Genomic DNA, 20,858 nt, shown 5'->3' on the forward strand with positions numbered 1-20,858 from the left:
ATCACTCTTGTAATCAAACATTCAAACTCCTTACCTCAATCACCTCCTCAACTCACTCTCTTTGTTGGTTTTTAAACAAACTCACACACATGCTACACAACAAAATTAGAATTTGCCGAAAAACAAATACATTTGTGTCACACACCCTTTTGGGTATCCCTATCCCGCCGGATCCTAGCGCTCCAGGAGACTCAAGATTCCGAGAGGAGGGTGAATATTTTGAAAACATTTCGTAAAAACAAATCTATTTATAAACGTAAATGAAAAGTATTACAACTAAATGTTTCAAATGAAAGTTCTGATAGCGAAAGAACATAAAATAAATGTTCTGAAAACAGGAGTTACAGAATCCAAATACATAAAACATAGTATCATAGTGCATTACAATGTTACAAAATATGCTGATGATCATGTGTCAATGGCCAACCTAGAGTATAAATTGCGCTCCACGTGGACCCGGTCTACAATCCTGGGGGGTGGGGGAGAGAAAAACATAAAACAGTGAGTTAGGGAGCCCAGTGAGTGGATAATGCATTTTATATGAAAATAAATTTTCATTTTGAAAACATGCATGTAAAAATCCGATCGCATGTCATACAAGACCCTAACCACTTACAAGATAAGAAAAAATCACCATATGATATTTTCAGATGCTATGGAACCACATACCAATACCAATACCCACGTAAGTCATACCTCTCACGTGTGGTTCCCAAATACAGACAAGTAGCTACAACACCCACAGTCTACTCTTGGGATGGTATTATCCACAATCTACCCTTGGGATGGTATAATCATCATTAGATAACCACACTCGACCCACAGTCTACCCTTGGGGCGTCATGATATAGTATCAAATATAATCTTGTCCACGGTCTACCCTTGGGGCGTCAAAATCCCACACTGGCCAATACCCGCCTAGTGTAATCCTACTTGGAGCTCGTCAGGCATCCGTCTTGTTCTAGTAAGATATCACAATTTTTCGATAGAACAGTCTGTTTCAATGCATGCATGAGGATAATATAAAATGCCAACCGATGTCTGGAGGGGGACGGTACTATAAAAGGTGGTCTCCAATCCAATGGATAAAACACATCATCACACATTGCATCCGAATTTCCAACACATCATGAATTATGCATGTTCGTATGCGGATACATATAAGTTATAATATCACAAAATGCTTGTTCTCATTTGAAACGGCATGCAAAACCATATGTGCGATGCTTGGAACATCATAATCAATAAACATGTAAAATCACCATTTACCCCTATATTTTTTATTCATTTCAATATCAATATAGTCCCAAATTTTTTAACTATTACTCAACCCCCTAAAACTTTGGACTCTTTGTAAACCCCTATACTTTTAAATGCAATAAAACCCTTGTATAATCTAAATCCTTATAGTTAAACCCCTACCTGTGCCTTAATATTTGTAGAAATGACAATTGCCCCCCTGCAATCCATGCCTTTGCCTAGTATTCTCCCCACCAATATCAATCAAACCCAGCACCCAAAAAAAGGTAACTGGGCCTCATCAATATTAACAGGCCAGCCCACCAAATATAAATAATTCCAAATAATATAAAACCCAATTACTTGACATATTTAAACTGGCCTTATTGTTAATAGGCCAACCCAGCAGTTCAAATCAAGCCCAAGTTGAAACAATGTAATCTGGGCCTTAGCCCACCAAAACAAATCAAGCCCACCAATTAATTACAAAATCCAATACTCAAAACACATGACTTGGGCAATATCTAGAGTCCAATTACAATAGGCCCAAAGCGTAAAACAACTTCAACTCCTTAATAAGCCAGCCCACCAATTAATGAAAGCCAACAGCCCAAACAATACTGGGCCTTACGAATAATAATAAGCCGGCCAACTACAACAATTAAATCCCAACCTAATTTAATATATCTTTTCACAAAATAAAAGCCAACCCCATATACCATTACTCAAAACTTCTTGTATTAGGGCCGAAATCCATATCTTTTTGTAAGGCCTTCTATACTTCAATTTCATCATACCAACCACACTAATTACATATGGGCTTTAAACCTATGCCTACATAACATGCAACATCTCCACTCAATCCCTTAGTAAAACCCAATAAAATTTCAAGGCCCAAATAGTAAATTCATCCATTCCTACCACTATAGCCCAGCTACAATTCTTTCAAAACAATGCAGCCGAAAGCTTGCAAACACGTAGCTCCACAACACCCAATTCCAACATCCTATATATTAATAAAACCTCACATGCATAACTCAACACACCATCCAAATAATCAGATATGTAAGTTTCTGATACGACCACCTGCAGATAAAATCAATCCATAGCCAACCAACAATAATTCTCACACAAATAAACCAAGCACAGTCAAACCACAACCAAAGATAATGCCCAAGACATAAAATGCAATTCCTACAATATTTGTATTAAACAGATTAACTGGATGAAAATTGAACAGATGAAAAATGGAATAAACTGAACATAAAACCCTGGCGATTTGAGGAGCTAGGAGCCTCCACTGTTTTATCAACCCAAAATCAAAACTGCCCTGCTACTACATCTCTCCCTGAATATATACTAATTCCCTTTTCCACAATTACCCTTACTCACACAATTTGTATTCACAAAACAGAATCCAACCCATGACACCTGTACTTTGTGGACCCAACTCCCTTAACAACCTTCCTAATGCCTTTTGTGCCCCTTAAGGGTGTAGACTTTATGCACTGCCAGTTTATTAATACCCCCCCTTGAAGATTCACCTTGTCCTCAAGGTGGAATTATGGGAACTACATTTGAATCACTTCATATGGTTCCCAGGTGGCTTCAAAATCAGGTAAATGTTGCCATTTGATGAGAACCTCTTTAGACCCATCTAACAGAGTACGCACAGAGAGAACGGTGTCTGGTTGGACCATTAATTCCATATCTTCAGAGAGTGAGTCCGGGAGGGGTTGGATGGGTACCGATTGATGTAAGCTCCTCTTGAGCTGAGAAATATGGAAGACATGATGAATACGGGTTGTGGGAGGCAGATCCAATTTATAAGCCACTGGTCCTATGCGTTCCAAAACAGGGTAAGGACCATAGAAACGAGGACTGAGCTTTTCATTCATTTTCCGGGCAAGTGATTTAAACCTGTAGGGCTGAAGCTTCAGGAAAACTGAGTCAGCAGGCTGGAAACATTCATCTCGCCGATAAAGGTCAGCATTGTGTTTTAGGCGAGCTTGAGCCACAACTAAATTGTCCTTAAGCTCCCTTAACATGGCATTTCGCTCAGTCAGTTGGACATTGATATCTTCCACGGCTAAAGGACAGTCTGTGAATTTTAAAAGGGTGGGGGGATCTCGTCCGTAGAGGGCTTTGAAGGGAGTCATTCGGATGGAACTGTGATAGGTAGTATTGTACCAGTATTCTGCCCAAGTAAGCCAATTAGGCCACTGTCGGGGCTGAGAACTACATAAACAACGGAGATACGCTTCGAGGCACCTATTGACCACCTCTGTTTGCCCATCGGTCTGCGGATGGTAAGCTGAACTAAATTTCAGAACAGTGCCGACAGCCTTGAACAACTCCTACCAAAACGGACTCATAAAGAGTTTGTCTCTGTTAGAGACAATGGAATTAGGGAAACCGTGTAGCCGGACCACTTCCTTAACGAATATGGCAACCACATCCTTTGCATTGTATGGGTGACCGAGACTAAAAAAATGGTTGTACTTGGTCAGGCGGTCAACAACAACAAAGATGGTATCAACTCCTTTCGAACGTGGTAGCCCCCCGATAAAGTCTATAGAGAGATCCTCAAAAACCTGTTCTGGAATGGGGAGAGGTTGGAGGAGTCCGGCAGGTTTTAACGACGACTGCTTATTAAGTTGACAGGTGGTGCAGGCTTTAATGTAGCTTTGTATATCTCCCCAAATACCCTCCCAATAAACTACCGAAGATACTCTCTTGTATGTTCTGAAGAAACCCGAGTGGCCTCCACTGGGACTCTGATGGAATTCGGTCAGTAATTTGGAAACAAATCTGGACCCTTTTGGAATAACCAGCCTGTCCCTATAGAATAGGCAGCCCTTGCGGATATGGTAGTTGGGTCGGCTAGAAGAGTCAAGGAGAAGGTCCTGAATGATTTCCCTGAGTTTCGGATCTGTTTGTGCCTCCGTGGCCATCTCCTTAAATTCAAAAAACTGTACCGCAGATAAGGCTGAAAGGTGTGCCAATTCTGTCCCATCTTCTCTTCTTGAAAGAGCATCTGCTACTCAGTTGGAAGCCCCTAGATAGTACTGAATTTCAAAAGTAAAACCCATCAGCTTGGAAATCCATTTGTGTTGCTCCGGATTTTTTGATCTTTGATCCGTTAAAAACTGGAGGCTGCGTTGATCAGTCTTGATTATGAATTTTTTGCCCAACAGATAGTGACTCCATTTCCTGACTGCAAAAACAATGGCCATCAATTCACGCTCATAAACCGATTTCAGCTTAGCTGTAGGGGAGAATGCCTTGCTAAGTAACGCTATCGATCGAGATTGCTGCACCAAAACAGCCCCGAGACCTTTTCCAGATGCGTCTGTCTGAATTTCAAAGGGGCGTGTGAAATCTGGAACTGCTAAAACTGGGACAGTACTCATGGCTTCCTTGAGCCTATCAAAAGCTAATTGTGCCAAGTCATTCCAAGTGAAGGAATCCTTCTTTAGTAACTGAGCAAGGGGCTGTGCGATTGAACCATATCCTTTTACGAATCTCCGGTAATAACCTGTCAGCCCAAGGAAACCTCTCAATCCCTTCACATTCACAGGTTACGGCCAGGATACCATAGCCTCAATCTTTTTCGGATCTGCCTCAACTCCTTGTTCTGAAACTAGGTGACCCAAATATTCCAGCTTAGATTGGCCAAAAGAGCACTTTTTCTTGTTAATAACCAGTTTGTGTTCCTGCAAAATCTGAAAGGTTAGTTGTAAGTGCTGGATGTGTGTGGTTATGCAGGGGCTATACACAAGGATGTCATCAAAGAAGACCAGGATAAATTTACGGAGGACAAGCCTAAATACTGAGTTCATTAAGGCTTGAAATGTGGAGGGCGCATTAGTGAGACCGAAAGGCATCACAAGGAACTCGTAATGCCCCTCATGTGTACGAAAGGCTGTCTTGGGAATATCAACCTCTCGTACCCTAATTTGATGATACCCTGACTTAAGGTCTAGTTTTGTGAAAATTGTTGCCCCGGCTAATTCATCAAGTAATTCTTCAATGGTCGGTATTGGGAATTTATCGGGGATTATAATATCGTTTAATGCCCGGTAATCTACACAAAATCGCCAACTCCCATCCTTCTTTTTGACTAATAGAACAGGGCTGGCGTATGGGCTAACGCTAGGCTGGATAATCCCTGCAGACAACATTTCCCCAACCAGCCTCTCGATTTCATTCTTCTGAAAGTACGAGTATTTGTAGGGTCGGATATTGGGTGGTTTGGAACCTGGTTGAAGTTCTATGGCATGGTCATGGGTCCTATGGGGTGGTAATTTAGGATTCTGGTCAAACAGTTGGGGGTAACTATCTATCAACTCTAATATTCCAGGGTCAGTTTCCTCCTGTATTGGCCCTTCCTTCAACCCTATGGATCCAAACTCCACTACATAACCATTTCCCGCAGCCTGTAAAGTCCTGACCATAGTTTTCAGTGAGATCTCCGTCTTTACCAGTAGAGGATCCCCTCGCAGTTTCACCCTCTTCCCTTCCTAGTCAAATTCCATAGTTAGTCTCTGCCAATTGGTGCTCACATCCCCCAAACTACTCAACCATGTAATCCCCAACACAACGTTTGCACCTCTTAATTCAAACGGGAAAAATTCCTGCTGTATCTCAATTCCCTAGAGTTTCAACCTCACTGCCTTACAAATCCCTATTCCCCAAATGGTGCCTCCATCCCTAACCATTACTCCAAAAGGCCTTCCCTCATCCACCTTTAGCCCTAGCTTCTGTACAACCTCATGGGAAACAAAATTGTGGGAAGCCCCACTATCCACCAATACCACCATACTCTCATTCCCAATCTCCCCTTTTAATTTCAAAGTTTTTCCCGATGAAATACCCACAATGGAGTTCATCGAAAGGGCTAGAGATTTACCTTCACCGATGGCTTCTTCGTCAGTTTCTGTCTCAACTTCTAGTGGGTTTGTGTCTTCGTCATCCAGGAGTAACAAAACTTGTAGAGATCTATTTTTACACTGGTGGTTTGGCCCAAATTTCTCGTCGCAGCAGTAACAGAGCCCACGTTCTCGCTTGTATTGTATTTCAGCATCGGAGAGCCATCGGAAGTTGTCGTTTTGGTTCACGGATCCCACAGACTCAGTCGCCTTCTCTCTTCGCTCGGGTGCTTTGCTGGAGTTTAACGAAGAAGAAAATGGATCTGGTGGTTTTGCGCTGAAATTCTACCAGTTAGTGCGCATGGGTTTCGGGTTTGGGCTAACCCGTGAATATGGCTCCCTTCGACCCGTTAGATTTTTAAAAGGCTAGGCCTTTGTTTATCAAGTACCCAGTTCCTCTCCTCAATCCTGTGGCTTGATCCATCAGCCCAAACAACGTATTTGGCTGAGACAAACGCAGCTCAGCTTTTATCTCTTCTTTTAAGCTATTCGCAAATATTCCCTTCAGCAAATCTTCACCCAGGTCCTTCAATGGTGCAGCATTGGATTCAAACTGTTCCCTATATTCAGTGACTGTCCCGTCTTGTTTCAAGGACACTAAAGCCTCATATGCAGACCCTTTAAATGATGGCCGGAAACAATCGATCAAGGCTGTTTTGAAGGTTTCCCATGATTGAAAAGGTGCTCTGGATTCGACCCATTTATACCAGCTCAAAGCTCTTCCCTCTATGCAAACTGTTGCTGCTTCTACCATTTATGTCTCATGATAACGATTGATGGTGAAGTAGCGATCTGCTCTGAAGGACCATCCAAATGGATCCTCGCCATTAAAGATGGGTAACTCCAGCTTTCGGGTGTTCTTTTTATCGTCTTTCCCACTGTCTTCCCGTTCTGATTCCTTATCTCTACTAATGTTCTGGTTCTCTGCCGATGAAGAAGACTTCTCTCTTTCTTGTTCTCTTCTTCCTTCCCTCTCTTCTCTCATGCGCATTAACTCTTTCATTTCTGTCAAATATTCCTTCACACTACCCATGTCAATCTTCAAGGATCCTATGTTTTCCTTTACTGTGTTCATCTCCTTCTCCACACTATCCATCCTAGTCTCCATTTTGGATTTTACCATTCCCTAACTTGGCTCTGATACCAATTTGATACGACCACCTGCAGATAAAATCAATCCACAGCCAACCAACAATAATTCTCACACAAATAAACCAAGCGCAGTCAAACCACAACCAAAGATAATGCCCAAGACATAAAATGCAATTCCTGCAATATTTGTATTAAATAGATTAACTGGATGAAAATGGAACAGATGAAAAATGGAATAAACTGAACATAAAACCCTGGCGTTTCGAGGAGCCAGGAGCCTCCACTGTTTTATCAACCCAAAATCAAAACTGCCCTGCTACTACATCTCTCCCTGAATATATACTAATTCCCTTTTCCACAATTACCCTTACTCACACAATTTGTATTCTCAAAACAGAATCCAACCCATGACACCTGTAATTTGTGGACCCAACTCCCTTAACAACATTCCTAATGCCTTTTGCGCCCCTTAAGGGTGTAGACTTTATGCACTGCCGGTTTATCAGTTTCCAATTTAATTTCAAGTGGAGCAAAAAAGTTTATATATATATAAAATCCCAACCACATTTACCTGCATAATTTGGCCAAAAATGCAGTCCAGAACCATGTAATTCCAGCCTCCAATTCATGTTTTAATCAACAAAAAATGCAACCCATAAACGCAAATAAAACCAGCCAACCTTACATGTATAATTTCGGTCGACATAAAATTCATAAACACATGGAATCCAAGCCATCATTGCATGCATCGTATAAAACAATAAGGTAACAAACATAACCAAAGTAATCCCATTCAAACATGAATTTGATTATTTTTTTTTTTTGAAAAATAAAAAGTAGTCCACTCACTTTTTACACAATAACCCGCCATCAAACTCATGCCCATTATTACCCAAATTTTTTAGCGGACAACACCTCACAAGGCTTAACAAAACATTCAAATTTCATTCAGCATTTAGCTAGATGTAACCATTTTTAAGCTTCTAATCAAGTCCACTTATTAACCAAGCGCACAACCTTCCAATTCAACCTACACCATTTAGTTCAAACAAAAAGGAACACTCCCAATTATAAACAAATAAACCAGCCCAATAGACCAATCAAGTTAACCAATCCATAACATCAATCAAACTCATTACACAATACCCATAATATCTTTGTTCATCAACACCACATGCATAAAAAAGCAATCATTTAAACATATTAATAACACAAACCACGCCACTCGATTTTCAAAAATTTCTATGATGGTGCACTGCCATAAGTAAGCCGAATATACAACCCAAACTCCAATTAAACCCGTAACTTGTAATTCACATATCAACCAAGGAAAAAGGTAAAGAAAATACTCCCAACATACCTTAACGCCAAGAACCCTTGCATGTCTATACATAACTCAAAATCCTCATAAACCAAACACATCATATTATTAAAAGAAGGTATGCATCAACATCCGAATTCGTCCAAATAGAATATAAAGTCTTGGAAAAACATGCAATTTATGCAATACTATTCCACTCACCTCCCATTTTGCTAAATTTTCCTAAGGATCTTCCTTTTCTCTTCCCATTGAGCCAACATAGACAAATTAGACTTAGAAATCCAAAAATTGAAGAAATGACAAAGTGAGTTAAACATAAATCCACATGCATGTCTTACACATGGTGAGAAATGGAACTATTTCTCCTGTAAAAGCTCTGGTGTGCTGTCGTAGGCAACCAAGATTAAAAACCTTCCTAACCTAACTACTGAACTGTAAATAGGGTAAGCAAGGGTCGATCCCACGAAGAATGTCTAGCCGAATTTTCGATGATGTGAATAAGGCTAGGGGGTTTTGAGTAAAACAGAAAACAATCCTAGCAAAAACAATTCGAATCGAAATCAATTAATACAACGAAACTTGGTCTCTGTCAACATCCACCATCGGAATCTTACAACTGATCATTGATGCAAAAATAAATCAATTCTTGCTTTGAATATTCATCGTTGGAACTATTTTCCTATCTCTCCTTAATTGTAATTAATTAGGAAACAAGCGATCTTAATTAATCTTACCACTAAACAACCTTAGACAAGCGCTCAAGATTTAATCTACTGGCAGCCTTAAGAATTAGAGAAATCGATGAAGCTAAACAACACAAACACAAGCGGTTGTATTTAATTTAGTTGAATGTTCTTCTTAAGATTATTAATTCCTGACGCAGCAAATTATTAACCCTAATTGCTTCACAAGTTAGAGGGATCAAACAATTACGGATTTGATATCAAACTTAGCAGTAGATTGCAACAAATAATACACTAGTAGGCCTCCTAGTAATTAAATGCATCAATCATGAAGATATGCACAGAATAACATTCAATACTCAAACACGAAAATTGAACACTAAAATAAAATAGATTAGATCTCACAGTTGGTTGATTCCGAGGTCTCCGTTTCCGACGACCAAGTTACAAAAGTTTTAGCCGCTCATGGCCATAATCAAAACTCAAAAGAGAAAATTGCAGAGAAGAGAAAAGAGAGGCGTGGTCCCCCTCAAAAACCCTAATATGATCTCTTTAACAAAAATTCAGTTCAAGTATTTGAATCCCACTCAATCTCCTAAAAGAAATATTCTCCTATCCTAAAATAACATTTATCCTAATCTGATTAATTGGAAATAAAATAAAATAGAGTCCTAATAAAATAGGAAGGTGGTGTTTCCAGCTGTAATTTTCGTGCAGCAAGTATGTCTTCAAAACGTGCAATAATAGACTGACTTGCATAACAAGTCAGAACGCTCCAGGACGTCGGCAATGCAGGTGCATCAACTTCAAGCTCGATTACAACCTTTATTCAGCCAGTATCTCTAAAAACTCAAAACATGAAAGTTGTAGATCTCTTTCTTAGCGTTCCACAGCATTTTGAATAATCTCAATCGGAGCTCGGATGAGAGAATTATGCCCAGAATACGAAGCAGTGGCAAAACTGTCCGAATTCCCCTAATTAATTCCGTTTTTCAATTAACACCTCCATTTGCTTCCTAAACCAAAATAAAGTAATAATGAGTACAATTAGGAAATAAATACGTATAAAAGACTAAACATTAAGGGGGTAAAATATGATATTTTGCATTCCCATCATAAAAGCTCTCAGCCGACATCTTCCTCCTCTTTCCCCTTTTTTTCCTCGTTTCCTTCTTCTTCTTCTTTCTTCCTCCTCTCCTTTCTTCTTTCACGGTTCTTCTCCCTTCTTCTGCATTTGGGTGAACAGCCTTATTTTATATAAAGTAATTTTCTGAAATTATGAAGCTGCCTCGAAATTCTCTTTCGCCACATCAGCTTTTATTACAAAAAAGCCCCATTTTCTTCCCTTTGTTATGTGCAAACCCATCAGCTCTCATTTCTTTCGTTTTCACCACCAATAAAAATTTAAAAAACTTACATTTTACCCCCCAAAAATTAACAAAATAAACTTTAATAAAATCCCATAAAATACGGGGTATTATAGTTTGTATTCAAAATACCACTGATACAGAATACACACACTTGAACACTTGATACAATTCTAATTCTCCCTTTTTATAAACATGTAAAGGGATAACTCTAACCAACTTTCATAACTGAATAAAACTAAAAAAGATAACTGATTAAGGTAACTTAAATAACTTATTAAGATAAAACCACAAAACTAAATATCGATTTATTTTAGCTTAGCAGTTGTAAGTCAATCGAAAGAGAGCCGCTTGTCTGAAACAAATCTAAAAGCAGTTCGCACATCACACAGCCCATGACGCACGCTACAGCTACCATTTTTATTGCCGCAACAAACTCCCATCGTTGCAACAACCATTTTTATCGCTGCAGTGGTCGGTCTTTTCCTTCACATTTTTGGAGCAGCATTAGACATCTCAACAACACTCCTTCTTGCCTTAATGCTACAAACATCCAATCCTTCTCTTAAAACTTCAAGTCTTGCTTTTGATAAAGCCTTTGTGAACACATCTGGTACTTGATTCTTTGTTGTGCAATACTCCAAATACACATCTTCTTCCTTTTGAATTTCTCGAAGGAAGTATAACTTGATCTTGAAATGTGTTGACACTTGATTTTGGACGCCAATGACTCGCACGTGAGAAGCGCTAAGCGGACTTACGAATCACACGTGATGGATCCATGAGATTTGAATATGGAGCTGAGATTATATATGTTGTAGAAAACATAAATAATAGGCTGACAAGAGAGATTTTTATAGTGGTTCGGATGCTCAACAAGCGACTCCTACATCCATTGTTATTTTATTGATCTCTGACTATTTCTATGATATTGCCCAGAAGGCAATACAATGTTTACAGAGAGAAAGAATTGAGCTGGTTAACTCTCATATGCCCAGCCCCCCTCTTCGAGAAGAGAAGTGACAATTTATACACCTAAACACTCAATGTAATGAGTATTTTGCAAGTTGCCTTGACACATAGAAGGCTCTCTTCCATTCATCTCTTGAAATGAGATATGATTGGTAAGAATATCTTTGAGAAGATATGGGCTTGGCAGCTAGTAGAAAAAAATATTTATTAGGCTGACATAAGCGTAACTTTTTAGGCATAACAAAATGCTTGGTCTTCTCATGAAAAACTGGATTGCTAGAGATTGAAATAACAACTTTATTATCTACCAAATCTTTGTACTTTCCTTTTGTTCCATGTATAAATCATTGTTTTAAAAACCGGACCGAAGGGTAAACCGTTCTAATAGTCGGGTCACGGTTCAACCGGTCCAACCGGTTAGACCGTCGGTTGGACCGGTGACATCATCACACATCATGATGATGTCAAAATATTTTTAAAATAATTTTTTTTTATTTTTTAATAAGATAATAACAACTATTGGCTAACATAATTCAAATTCAAAATCCATTCTTCTTATTCCACACTATCTGACAACACAACAATTCTTGGGAAATTTGATTTCAGCTTCAGCCCTTCTGACTTCAATATAAATGCTTAGATGCTGATAATTAAAGGATTTATAATATTTTTACAGATACAATTTTTTTATAAAAATATTTCTCTGTATTTAAGTTTATGTTTGAATAGAGCACCAAACCATTGTTTCACACTTCCCAAAAGTTAAAAATTATAGAGCTTGGTAGAGCGTTCAGAGTTCAGACTCAGTACTGAAACCGGACTTAAATCAAAATAGTGTGGGAGAAAGTATCAAAGATACGTAAAATCTTCCGAATAACTTTCTTCTGATCTTTATCTGCTTAACGTTGGAAACCAAAAAGGTGGGCCAAAAGAAAATCTTAAACCCAACAGATTATAATATTACACACTCTAATATACGGATTTAACCAGTGAACATGTGGCAGTTTGACTTTAAATTCTCTTCTCTGCCTTTCATTTCCAAGGTTCCTTTATACCTCTTCTTTTACTTTTCCCAACCAAGAAAAACACAAAGAAAGTTCTCTCTCTCTCTCTCTCTCTCACCACGAGCCAGAGAAAATGGGGTCACCACTTTCTGGCTTTCTCAAACAATACAACACTGAATCTCTCATGATTTTTATGATCTTCTTCTTGAGCTCTATTCCTAACACAACGAACCTTTCTTTTAATCTCTCTTTAGCTACCACCACAATTCAAACTCATTCTTCTTCCTCCAACATCCCTTTCTCATTAAAACAATTGCCTCTGGACGGCTACCTTAGCTTTCAAAATATGCATCGTGCAGCTCAAGACTTTGGCAATACTCACCATTTCCAACCATCAGCAATTCTATATCCTAAATTAGTTTCTGATATTTCCTCAACAATAAAGCATATCTATCATATGGGTTATGCTTCTGATCTCACAGTGGCTGCTAGAGGCCATGGCCACTCCCTTCAAGGCTAGTCACAAACTCAAGGAGGTGTAGTTATCAACATAGAATCACTCCAAGAACCACTTATGGAAGTTCACCCTCTTGAACTGCCGTATGTGGATGTTTCCGGTGGTGAGTTGTGGATTAATATTCTGCAGGAGACTCTTAAACATGGGCTCTCACCAAAGTCTTGGACAGATTACCTATATCTCACCGTCGGAGGCACGCTATCGAATGCCGGAATCAGTGGTCAGGCATTTCTCCATGGACCCCAGATCAATAACGTTTACCAGCGAATTCATATGCGATTTGGGTGGGCTGAGAAAGACTGAAAGAGAAGAAGATGAGAAACGGCTGCGTTGCGTATTAGGGGATTTTAAGATTTGGACCGGTTTATCCGCAGGTCCGGTTGGACCGGCGGTTCACTGAAATTATTCGGTTTTCAAACGGTTTAAAGCGGCTCAGTGTATTATAACGGTTTTGGGGTTGACTCAAACCGGACATGTGACCGGTCTCCGGTCTAACCGGTTAGATCGGCCGGTCCGGTCCGGTTTTTAAAACAGTGGTATAAATTAGAGAGCAGCTTCCTAAACCAAGGTGCTTGATTTGCGGCTGAAGTTGCTGCTACAAACTCAGCCTCTATAGTGCTTTGACTCATTGTTTCTTGCTTCCTTGAGCACCATGAAAATACACCATATCCAAAACTGAAACAGTAACATGTAGACCTGGCAAAACGTGTGGGTGGGCCGGGTATGGGTCCGGTCTTCAGGGGTCCAATATGGGTCCAAAATATTAGGCCCGGACCCTACCCTATACGGGTACGGGTGGACCCGTTTTTTCTCTCTCTAGATTTTAGTTTTTATAGTTTCACCCCTAACAGTTTTCAATTATGATAGTTACACCCCTAAAATTCCTACAGTTTTAATTTTTTACATTTACACCCCCTAAATCAACTACTCTAAATTCAATTCAATTTAGAATATAAACAAATAGGAACCAAAATAAACAAATAACACATAAACAAACAATAACATATAATACAAAACTACAAATACCAACTAAAATAAACAAATACAAAATCACTAATACACAATTACACATAAAAAAACAAAATAAGCCAATAAACTATAAATACCAACTAAAATAAACAAATACATAATCCAATATTCAACAAAAAACATTGTTAGGACAGCAAATGTTCATCCCACAATGGGGGTGATAGAGTCTCTTGATTCTATAGTCCCGAGATTAGTTAATGGCACATTAAGATCATCATCTGAATCATCATTCACCTCATCATCTATAAAACAATGATCAACTACAAATATTAATAAATGTAAATAATAAAATATATGAAATATTATGTTAACATGTTACCTTCAAACTCATATCCATATAGTCTCTGTCATTGCTATCCACCACAAAAATGAGACCCTGAGTATTCTGGAAATAGTGCCTCCACAAGGGACGAATCTGTGGCAAAAGCAAACATCATTGTCAACCATTACATGAATAAAAACACCACTAACAAACTCTTTATGATGGACTTTAGAGAGTCAATAGTCCAATTAGCAAACTTAAGCCTTATTGATAAGACAGTTGCATGGATATTCAATTGACACACGTTCAATGCCAAGAATATTTAGTTCTTCATACCTTATCCTGACCCCCGACATTCCACACAGTGAAGCTAATGTTCTTATATTCCACAGTCTCCACATTAAATCCTGCAGATGAGTTATATTAGCATGATTCCCCTTGCACACTCTATGCACAAAGCTAAGAGAAACAACTTTAAACAGCCAATAGAAAGAAACAAATAAAAAATTGAATAGTGAGTGTTCATGCACTAAAAACTATCTGTATCTAAGCATTGTTGATCTCATTCAGCATACTAGGTTGCCTAAATTTTTGCTGCTAGGAACTCAAAATCATCATCTTTAATGCACAATTTTTCTTTAGTGTAGAAAATCACACTTCAAAACAAAGTCATCTGCTCCTAATTTAATGGCCCTAAATCATTTGTAGCAATTCTAGAAACACAATCTGACAATAACATTAATAATACGCCAAAAAAACTTACCAATAGGCAATAGTAGGAATTGTGGTCACAATCTCTCCGAGCTTGAGCTTGTACAAAATGGTGGTCTTACCAGCTGCATCGAGACCAACCATAAGAATACGCATCTCTTTCTTGGCAAAAAGCCGGCTGAGCAGCTTTGTGAATGTCAACCCCATTTTTCCTTGCTGTAGACCTAATAATCACCATACCGACATCCCAAATCAACCAATTGAACTTATATTCCAAAAAACATAAATCAAAACCGTACAACACAAATAATTCGTGTTTCTAGTCAATGACACACAAGAAACTCTCACAGATACGTGGCAGCTTTTAAAAATAATCTATTTCTGATTAAAGAAATAACAACAACTGAGACAAAGACTTCCTAAGAACATGAAACAAAATCAGATAGAGCTAGCGGCAAAATGAAAAGCGTAAAATAGTATACAGTGAGATCAACTCTTAATCCGAGAAATTCAAATCGCCAAGCTATAAGAAGAAGAAAAATACAACAAATCTAAGCGGTTTAAACGAGCGATCATCAGATCAACACGGAAACCAAACAGTAAATTCTAAATTTGATCCATTAACCAAATGGAATATAACAAAACCTAAATCAAATAAAATGTCGAAATTCACAGAAATGGCATGTAAACTTCTCAAATCACCTTAAATCGTTAAAAATGAAAAAATAAATAAAGAACAAAGAACATACAAAGTGATGAGTGATGACTGACGAGTGACGATTAATCGAAGAGGGAGTTGAGGTACGAAGATGATGGCAAAGAGGGAGGTACTTGACTGATCAGAGATTGAGAGGCTTATGTTGAAGATTGAGACGCGAGAGAGTGAGAGGCGTGGCATGGGATAGAGTTGATTTGTTGAGTTAGGTTAGGGCATGTCACTTTTTAGTTTTTACATTTTACAAAAACGGGTACCCGCGGGTTCACCCTTTTAACCCGTCCGTTATACAGGTCGGGCCGGGTACGGGTCCAAAAAAAAAGGTTCAATTTATTAGACCTGTACCCTATATTTTTTACCCGAGTACGGGCCGACCCGCGGTTCTAGACCCGTTTGCCAGGTCTAGTAACATGTAATGCTTCTCATGTCATCAACACTACCTGCCCAGGCACTATCAGAGTAACCAAACAATATGAAATCTAAGAACCTTGAAAACATAGCTCCATAATCAATAGTTCCCTTCACATATCTCACCACTCTTTTAGCCGCTTGAAAATGTTATTCACTTGCACAATGCAAATACCTTGAGAGAACACTCACAACATATATAATATATGGTCTTGTAGCTATGAGATACATTAAACAACCTATTAAACTCCGATACAAACCTTCATCAATCTTGCCACTCCTATCATCTTTGTTAAACTTCTCTTTTTGATTCATTGGAGTCGTCACCTCTTTGCACTTCTCCATATGGAACTTCTTAAGAATTTTTTTAGCATACTTGGTTTGACATATAAATACTTCACTTTTTCCTTGTTTCACCTCCATACCAAAGAAATAAGTCATCAACCGAAGATCCTCTCTCAAACTCCTTGAACATTGAGATTTAAAGTCATCAACCAAATCCTCACAACTGCCAATCCAAGAAGATCATCTACATACACTGATACCACAATCAACTTTGTTCCTACCTTTTTTACATGCAATGGCCTCACTTAGGCTCTTACAAAGCCTAACTTCAACAAATGATCATTAATTCGATTGTACTAGGCCTTTGGTGCTTGCTTAAGGTCACCCAAAGCTTTCTTAAGCAAATACACTTTGTCTTCATGCCCTTTGACGATAAATCATTCTAGTTGCTCAACATAAATGTCCTCCTCCAGAAATCATTAAAAAAGCGGACTTACATCTAGTTGGTATATCTTCCAACTCTTTGTGTTTGCCATAGCCAATAGCAACTTATTGTTTCCAACCTTGCAACTAGCAATGTTCAAAGAACCAACCCCGAAAATCTGAGCAATCCCTTTCACTACAGCCGTGCCTTCAACTTGTTTAGAACCATGAGGACACAGTCCTAATGGTTTTAAAAACCCATTTCATACCAATTATTTTTTGTTACAGGCCTTTTTACCAACGCCCGTCTAATTCTTTTCAATCATTCTAAATCTCCTCCTACTTGTCTACCATCCATCTCTGATTCTTTGTAGCATCCTTGAACGATCAAGTTCCACGATAGCCACATTAGATTGTTGATAGATTTATGAAAGAAGTCTTATTCCCTGAGTAATCCCTTTCACTACAAGCCGTGCCTTCAACTTGTTTATAGAACCATCAGGACATAGTCCTAATGGTTTTAAAAACCCATTATCACACACATTATTTTTTTGTTACAGGCCTTTTTACCAACGCCCACGTCTAATTCTTTTCAATCATTCTAAATCTCCTCCTACGTTGCACCATCCATCTCTGATTCTTTGTAGCATCCTTGAACATCAAGTTCCACGATAGCCACATTAGATTGTTGATAGATTTATGAAAGAAGTCTTATTCCTCTCCTGGTTGTTCATCAACATTGTCATCTGAATTTGTATCACTTCACAATGTTGTCCTTTGTTTGATCCCAATTCCATGTTTTATTTTCCACGAAAGTCACATCTCTACTTACAGAATTTTCCCATTTTGTGGTTGGAAAATTTTGTAAGCTTTTGTAGAATTGTTGTAGCCAACAAAAATACCACTTTCAGCCCTTCTATCAAGCTTCTCTCTTGACCTATGGAACATGATAAAAACTAAACAACCAAAAATTTTCAGGTTAGATAAACCCAAACCAGGCTTCAAAAAGGAGTTTATGTTCTAAAGCCTTTGTTGGTAGCCTGTTTAACAAAACACTGCTGTGTTTATTGCCTTTGTCCAAAAACTTTTAGGCAATCCCTTTTCATGCAACATAACCAGGTCATTGTTAGAGTAGGTCCTAAAGCCAATTAATTATTTAGAATTGACTCTTTGTAATATGTTCATTAATCAATAAGGCATTTTATTCTATATTGTAAATCATATTGATATGTACTGATTTATCTTTAGAATGGTAGAATCGTGACGGGTATCAAGTGTTTCAAATCTGATAGTGAGAACCTTATGATCACATGTGATGGCCATTCTAAAAAGCCCGTAGCCCTAGTATGATTCTGACCAAGGACACAGATATACGGTAAGACTATCATAGTGTTGAATGACCCTGTCAAAGCATGACTATCTCACTTCACTTGTCATGTCATTTTTGATAACCTGGTGCAACACATGGTTGCTTGCTATGGCAAGTTTTACTGGACTGACCCACTAGAGGATTCTAATAATGCTAACCCTAGTATCTATGGAACAAATCCTCTAACGAATGATAGTGCATGTGATCCTAGACTTGAGATCACCGTAGCCACTTGTGCACCGTTTAGTGTAGTTTACACTACCAATGTAGTTCTATTTAGAGCTATCAATACGTAGTGATTGGCTGCATTAAGAGTGTATCAAGACTATAGTGGATTGACATGATCATCACTCCTGGGTACAGGAGAAGTTATCTTACTATGCAATTCAATATATGACAATGATACTAAAGTTGTGCCATATGGGATTCAGTTGTTGCCCAATCTAATTTATTATTCGGGTTATTGGTCTAGTAACTGATACAAACATCAGGAAATAATGAGGTTGACACTATTTATGTACCTTAGCCTCGATAAATAATAGAGGATAATAATTTGATTGCACGTAACCATATTATTGATAGGTAGTTGTTTCGCTGAATCCGAATCTATCGTGCCCATGATGCCTTGCTAGGGGCCAATCTTGGTCTATGTGTAGAGAACGATTGATTCGTGTCAATCATGATATTACTCACTCGGTATGGAGGAGCCTACAGGTCACAACTTAGGAGACAGTTTAAGGATGTTAAACATGGAAGGGTATATTCGTCTTTTTGACAAAAAGGCATAGTGGTAATTTTGCTGTGTAATTAAATTTATTAGGTTGTTGCCTATGTCCAATTTTATTATGGAGTAATTTAAAAAATACAAATTTATTATTGAAGTTATATGAATATTTTTTAATATTTAAAACTAAATAATTAAATAGGAACCTATATGTATTCCACCAAAGTTTGGGTTGTAGCTAAACTTTGGGGTGGAATGGATATTTTGCTTTTCTATATAAAGAAAACAAAAAGTAGTTTTGATATAATTCCATCATTTGGCCGTGAGTGACATTTTGAGAGAAAAAGTTTCTCTCTTTCTCTCTTCACTCTTCCTTCCTAATACTCTCCTTAAAGCTAAAGATTGATTCTAGCAAAATCAATCTTTGGTCTCTGTCATACTGTCTTCGTGTGGACACGTGAGTTCGATCATAGTCTTAGATTGGTAACGAAATCGCGTTCAGAGATATTGACGGAGCCTCTAAACGTTGGTATAATCTAATCATTGCTGGACCTGTGTTATTTCAATTTAAGCAATATATATATATATATATAATATATATCAACCTTGATCTTAGCCAAATCAGAGTAATCGATGGACAATTTTTTGTTTTTTTTTTTTTTTTTTTTGCTGCCTTTGCTCATCGATTACTTACAGTCATCTCCATCACCGATCTATTTTCCTCTCACTCGCTCCATTTTGTTATGGAGTGTACATAGGTGATTATTTGGTGTTCAATCCCTACTCCCTCATAGAATTGTTAAACTGCTTTAAGGTATACTCTTTCCATTATTTGACCTCAAAATATGAATCCTACACCACTTTGATTTTCAACAACACCTAAATCTCCAAAACACATCAACCACATCAAATTTAAATTTCAAGAAATAAATTCAATACATTCTTGACATATCATCAATAAACAAAATGTAGTACTTACTCCCATTATGAGATAGAGTACTAAGTGACCCTCCAACATCTGAATGAACAAGTTGCAACTTCTTTGAGGCTCTCCAGAATGCTTGGAAAATGTTAATCGGTTTTGTTGCCAAATTGACAGCTTTACAACCTAAAGGTTACTTTCTAAAGGAGGTAGACCATTTGCCAAATTATTCTTTTGCATAAGTGCATTATGATGAAAATGACCTAACCTTTTGTGCCAAAGATTGAATTAATAGTTGACACCTAAAAGCAACCTGCTCCTTCCCTAAATCTAACGAAAAGCATTGACCTTTTATTTTAATGCTAAACACTTCCTTACCCTCAACATCCTTTATCACACACCTTCTGTTCTCAAACACAACTTTAAAATCTTTTCAAGATTTTGCCTCTACACTCAACAATTCGAGTCAATATTTGGTACAAACAACACATCATGAATAAATTTTGTACCTGATACTCCTTAAATAGCCCAGTTCCTTTGCCCTTTACATCAACGAGTTCTCCATTACCAACTCTAACTTTGGAGATGAATGACTTGTCCAACTTTTAAAAAAGTTTTGGATCATTTGTCATGTGGTTTGAACTTTGAACAACCACTATCAACAAGCCAAACATAAATAGAACAATTAGTGGCATAACCGGGTGCAACGAACAATTGCTTTTCATATTCCTCTTGCTCAAACACAGCCTTTGCTTCATTTTTTGGCTGAACATTTTTATCCTTGCAAAATCTCTCTATATGGCCTAACTTATTGCACTTCTTGCATCTAATATTAGGCCTATTCCAACATCTTTCCTTAGAGTGATTTTTCCTCCCACAATGAG

At 38.1% G+C, this 20,858-nt stretch overlaps 1 protein-coding gene across 1 annotated transcript; it reads right to left on the reverse strand.

Annotated features, from left to right (window-relative positions):
• Positions 1–11,121: 11,121 nt before the first annotated feature.
• LOC116135142 (ADP-ribosylation factor-like) lies at positions 11,122–15,346 on the reverse strand. Its single transcript, XM_031420848.1, has 4 exons — positions 15,190–15,346; positions 14,754–14,826; positions 14,475–14,570; positions 11,122–11,292 (listed from the first exon to the last, which is right to left on the reverse strand). Exons 1-4 carry the CDS (start codon positions 15,333–15,335, stop codon positions 11,122–11,124), a joined length of 486 nt encoding a protein of 161 aa, XP_031276708.1. The 5' UTR covers positions 15,336–15,346.
• Positions 15,347–20,858: the final 5,512 nt, after the last annotated feature.

This window comes from Pistacia vera, unplaced genomic scaffold (assembly GCF_008641045.1).
Source record: "Pistacia vera cultivar Batoury unplaced genomic scaffold, PisVer_v2 Contig294, whole genome shotgun sequence".
NCBI classification, from domain to species: Eukaryota; Viridiplantae; Streptophyta; class Magnoliopsida; order Sapindales; family Anacardiaceae; genus Pistacia; species Pistacia vera.

Coding starts and splice junctions, on each gene's coding strand:
- LOC116135142 (XM_031420848.1), bottom strand. CDS start 15,335: ATGGGGTTGACATTCACAAAGCTGCTCAGCCGGCTTTTTGCCAAGAAA. Junction 14,571..14,753: donor ATGTCGGGGGTCAGGATAAG/GTATGAAGAACT, acceptor CTTTTGCCACAG/ATTCGTCCCTTGTGGAGGCA. Junction 11,293..14,474: donor ATATGGATATGAGTTTGAAG/GTAACATGTTAA, acceptor GAAATTCAAAAG/GAAGAAGATGTGTATTTGGA.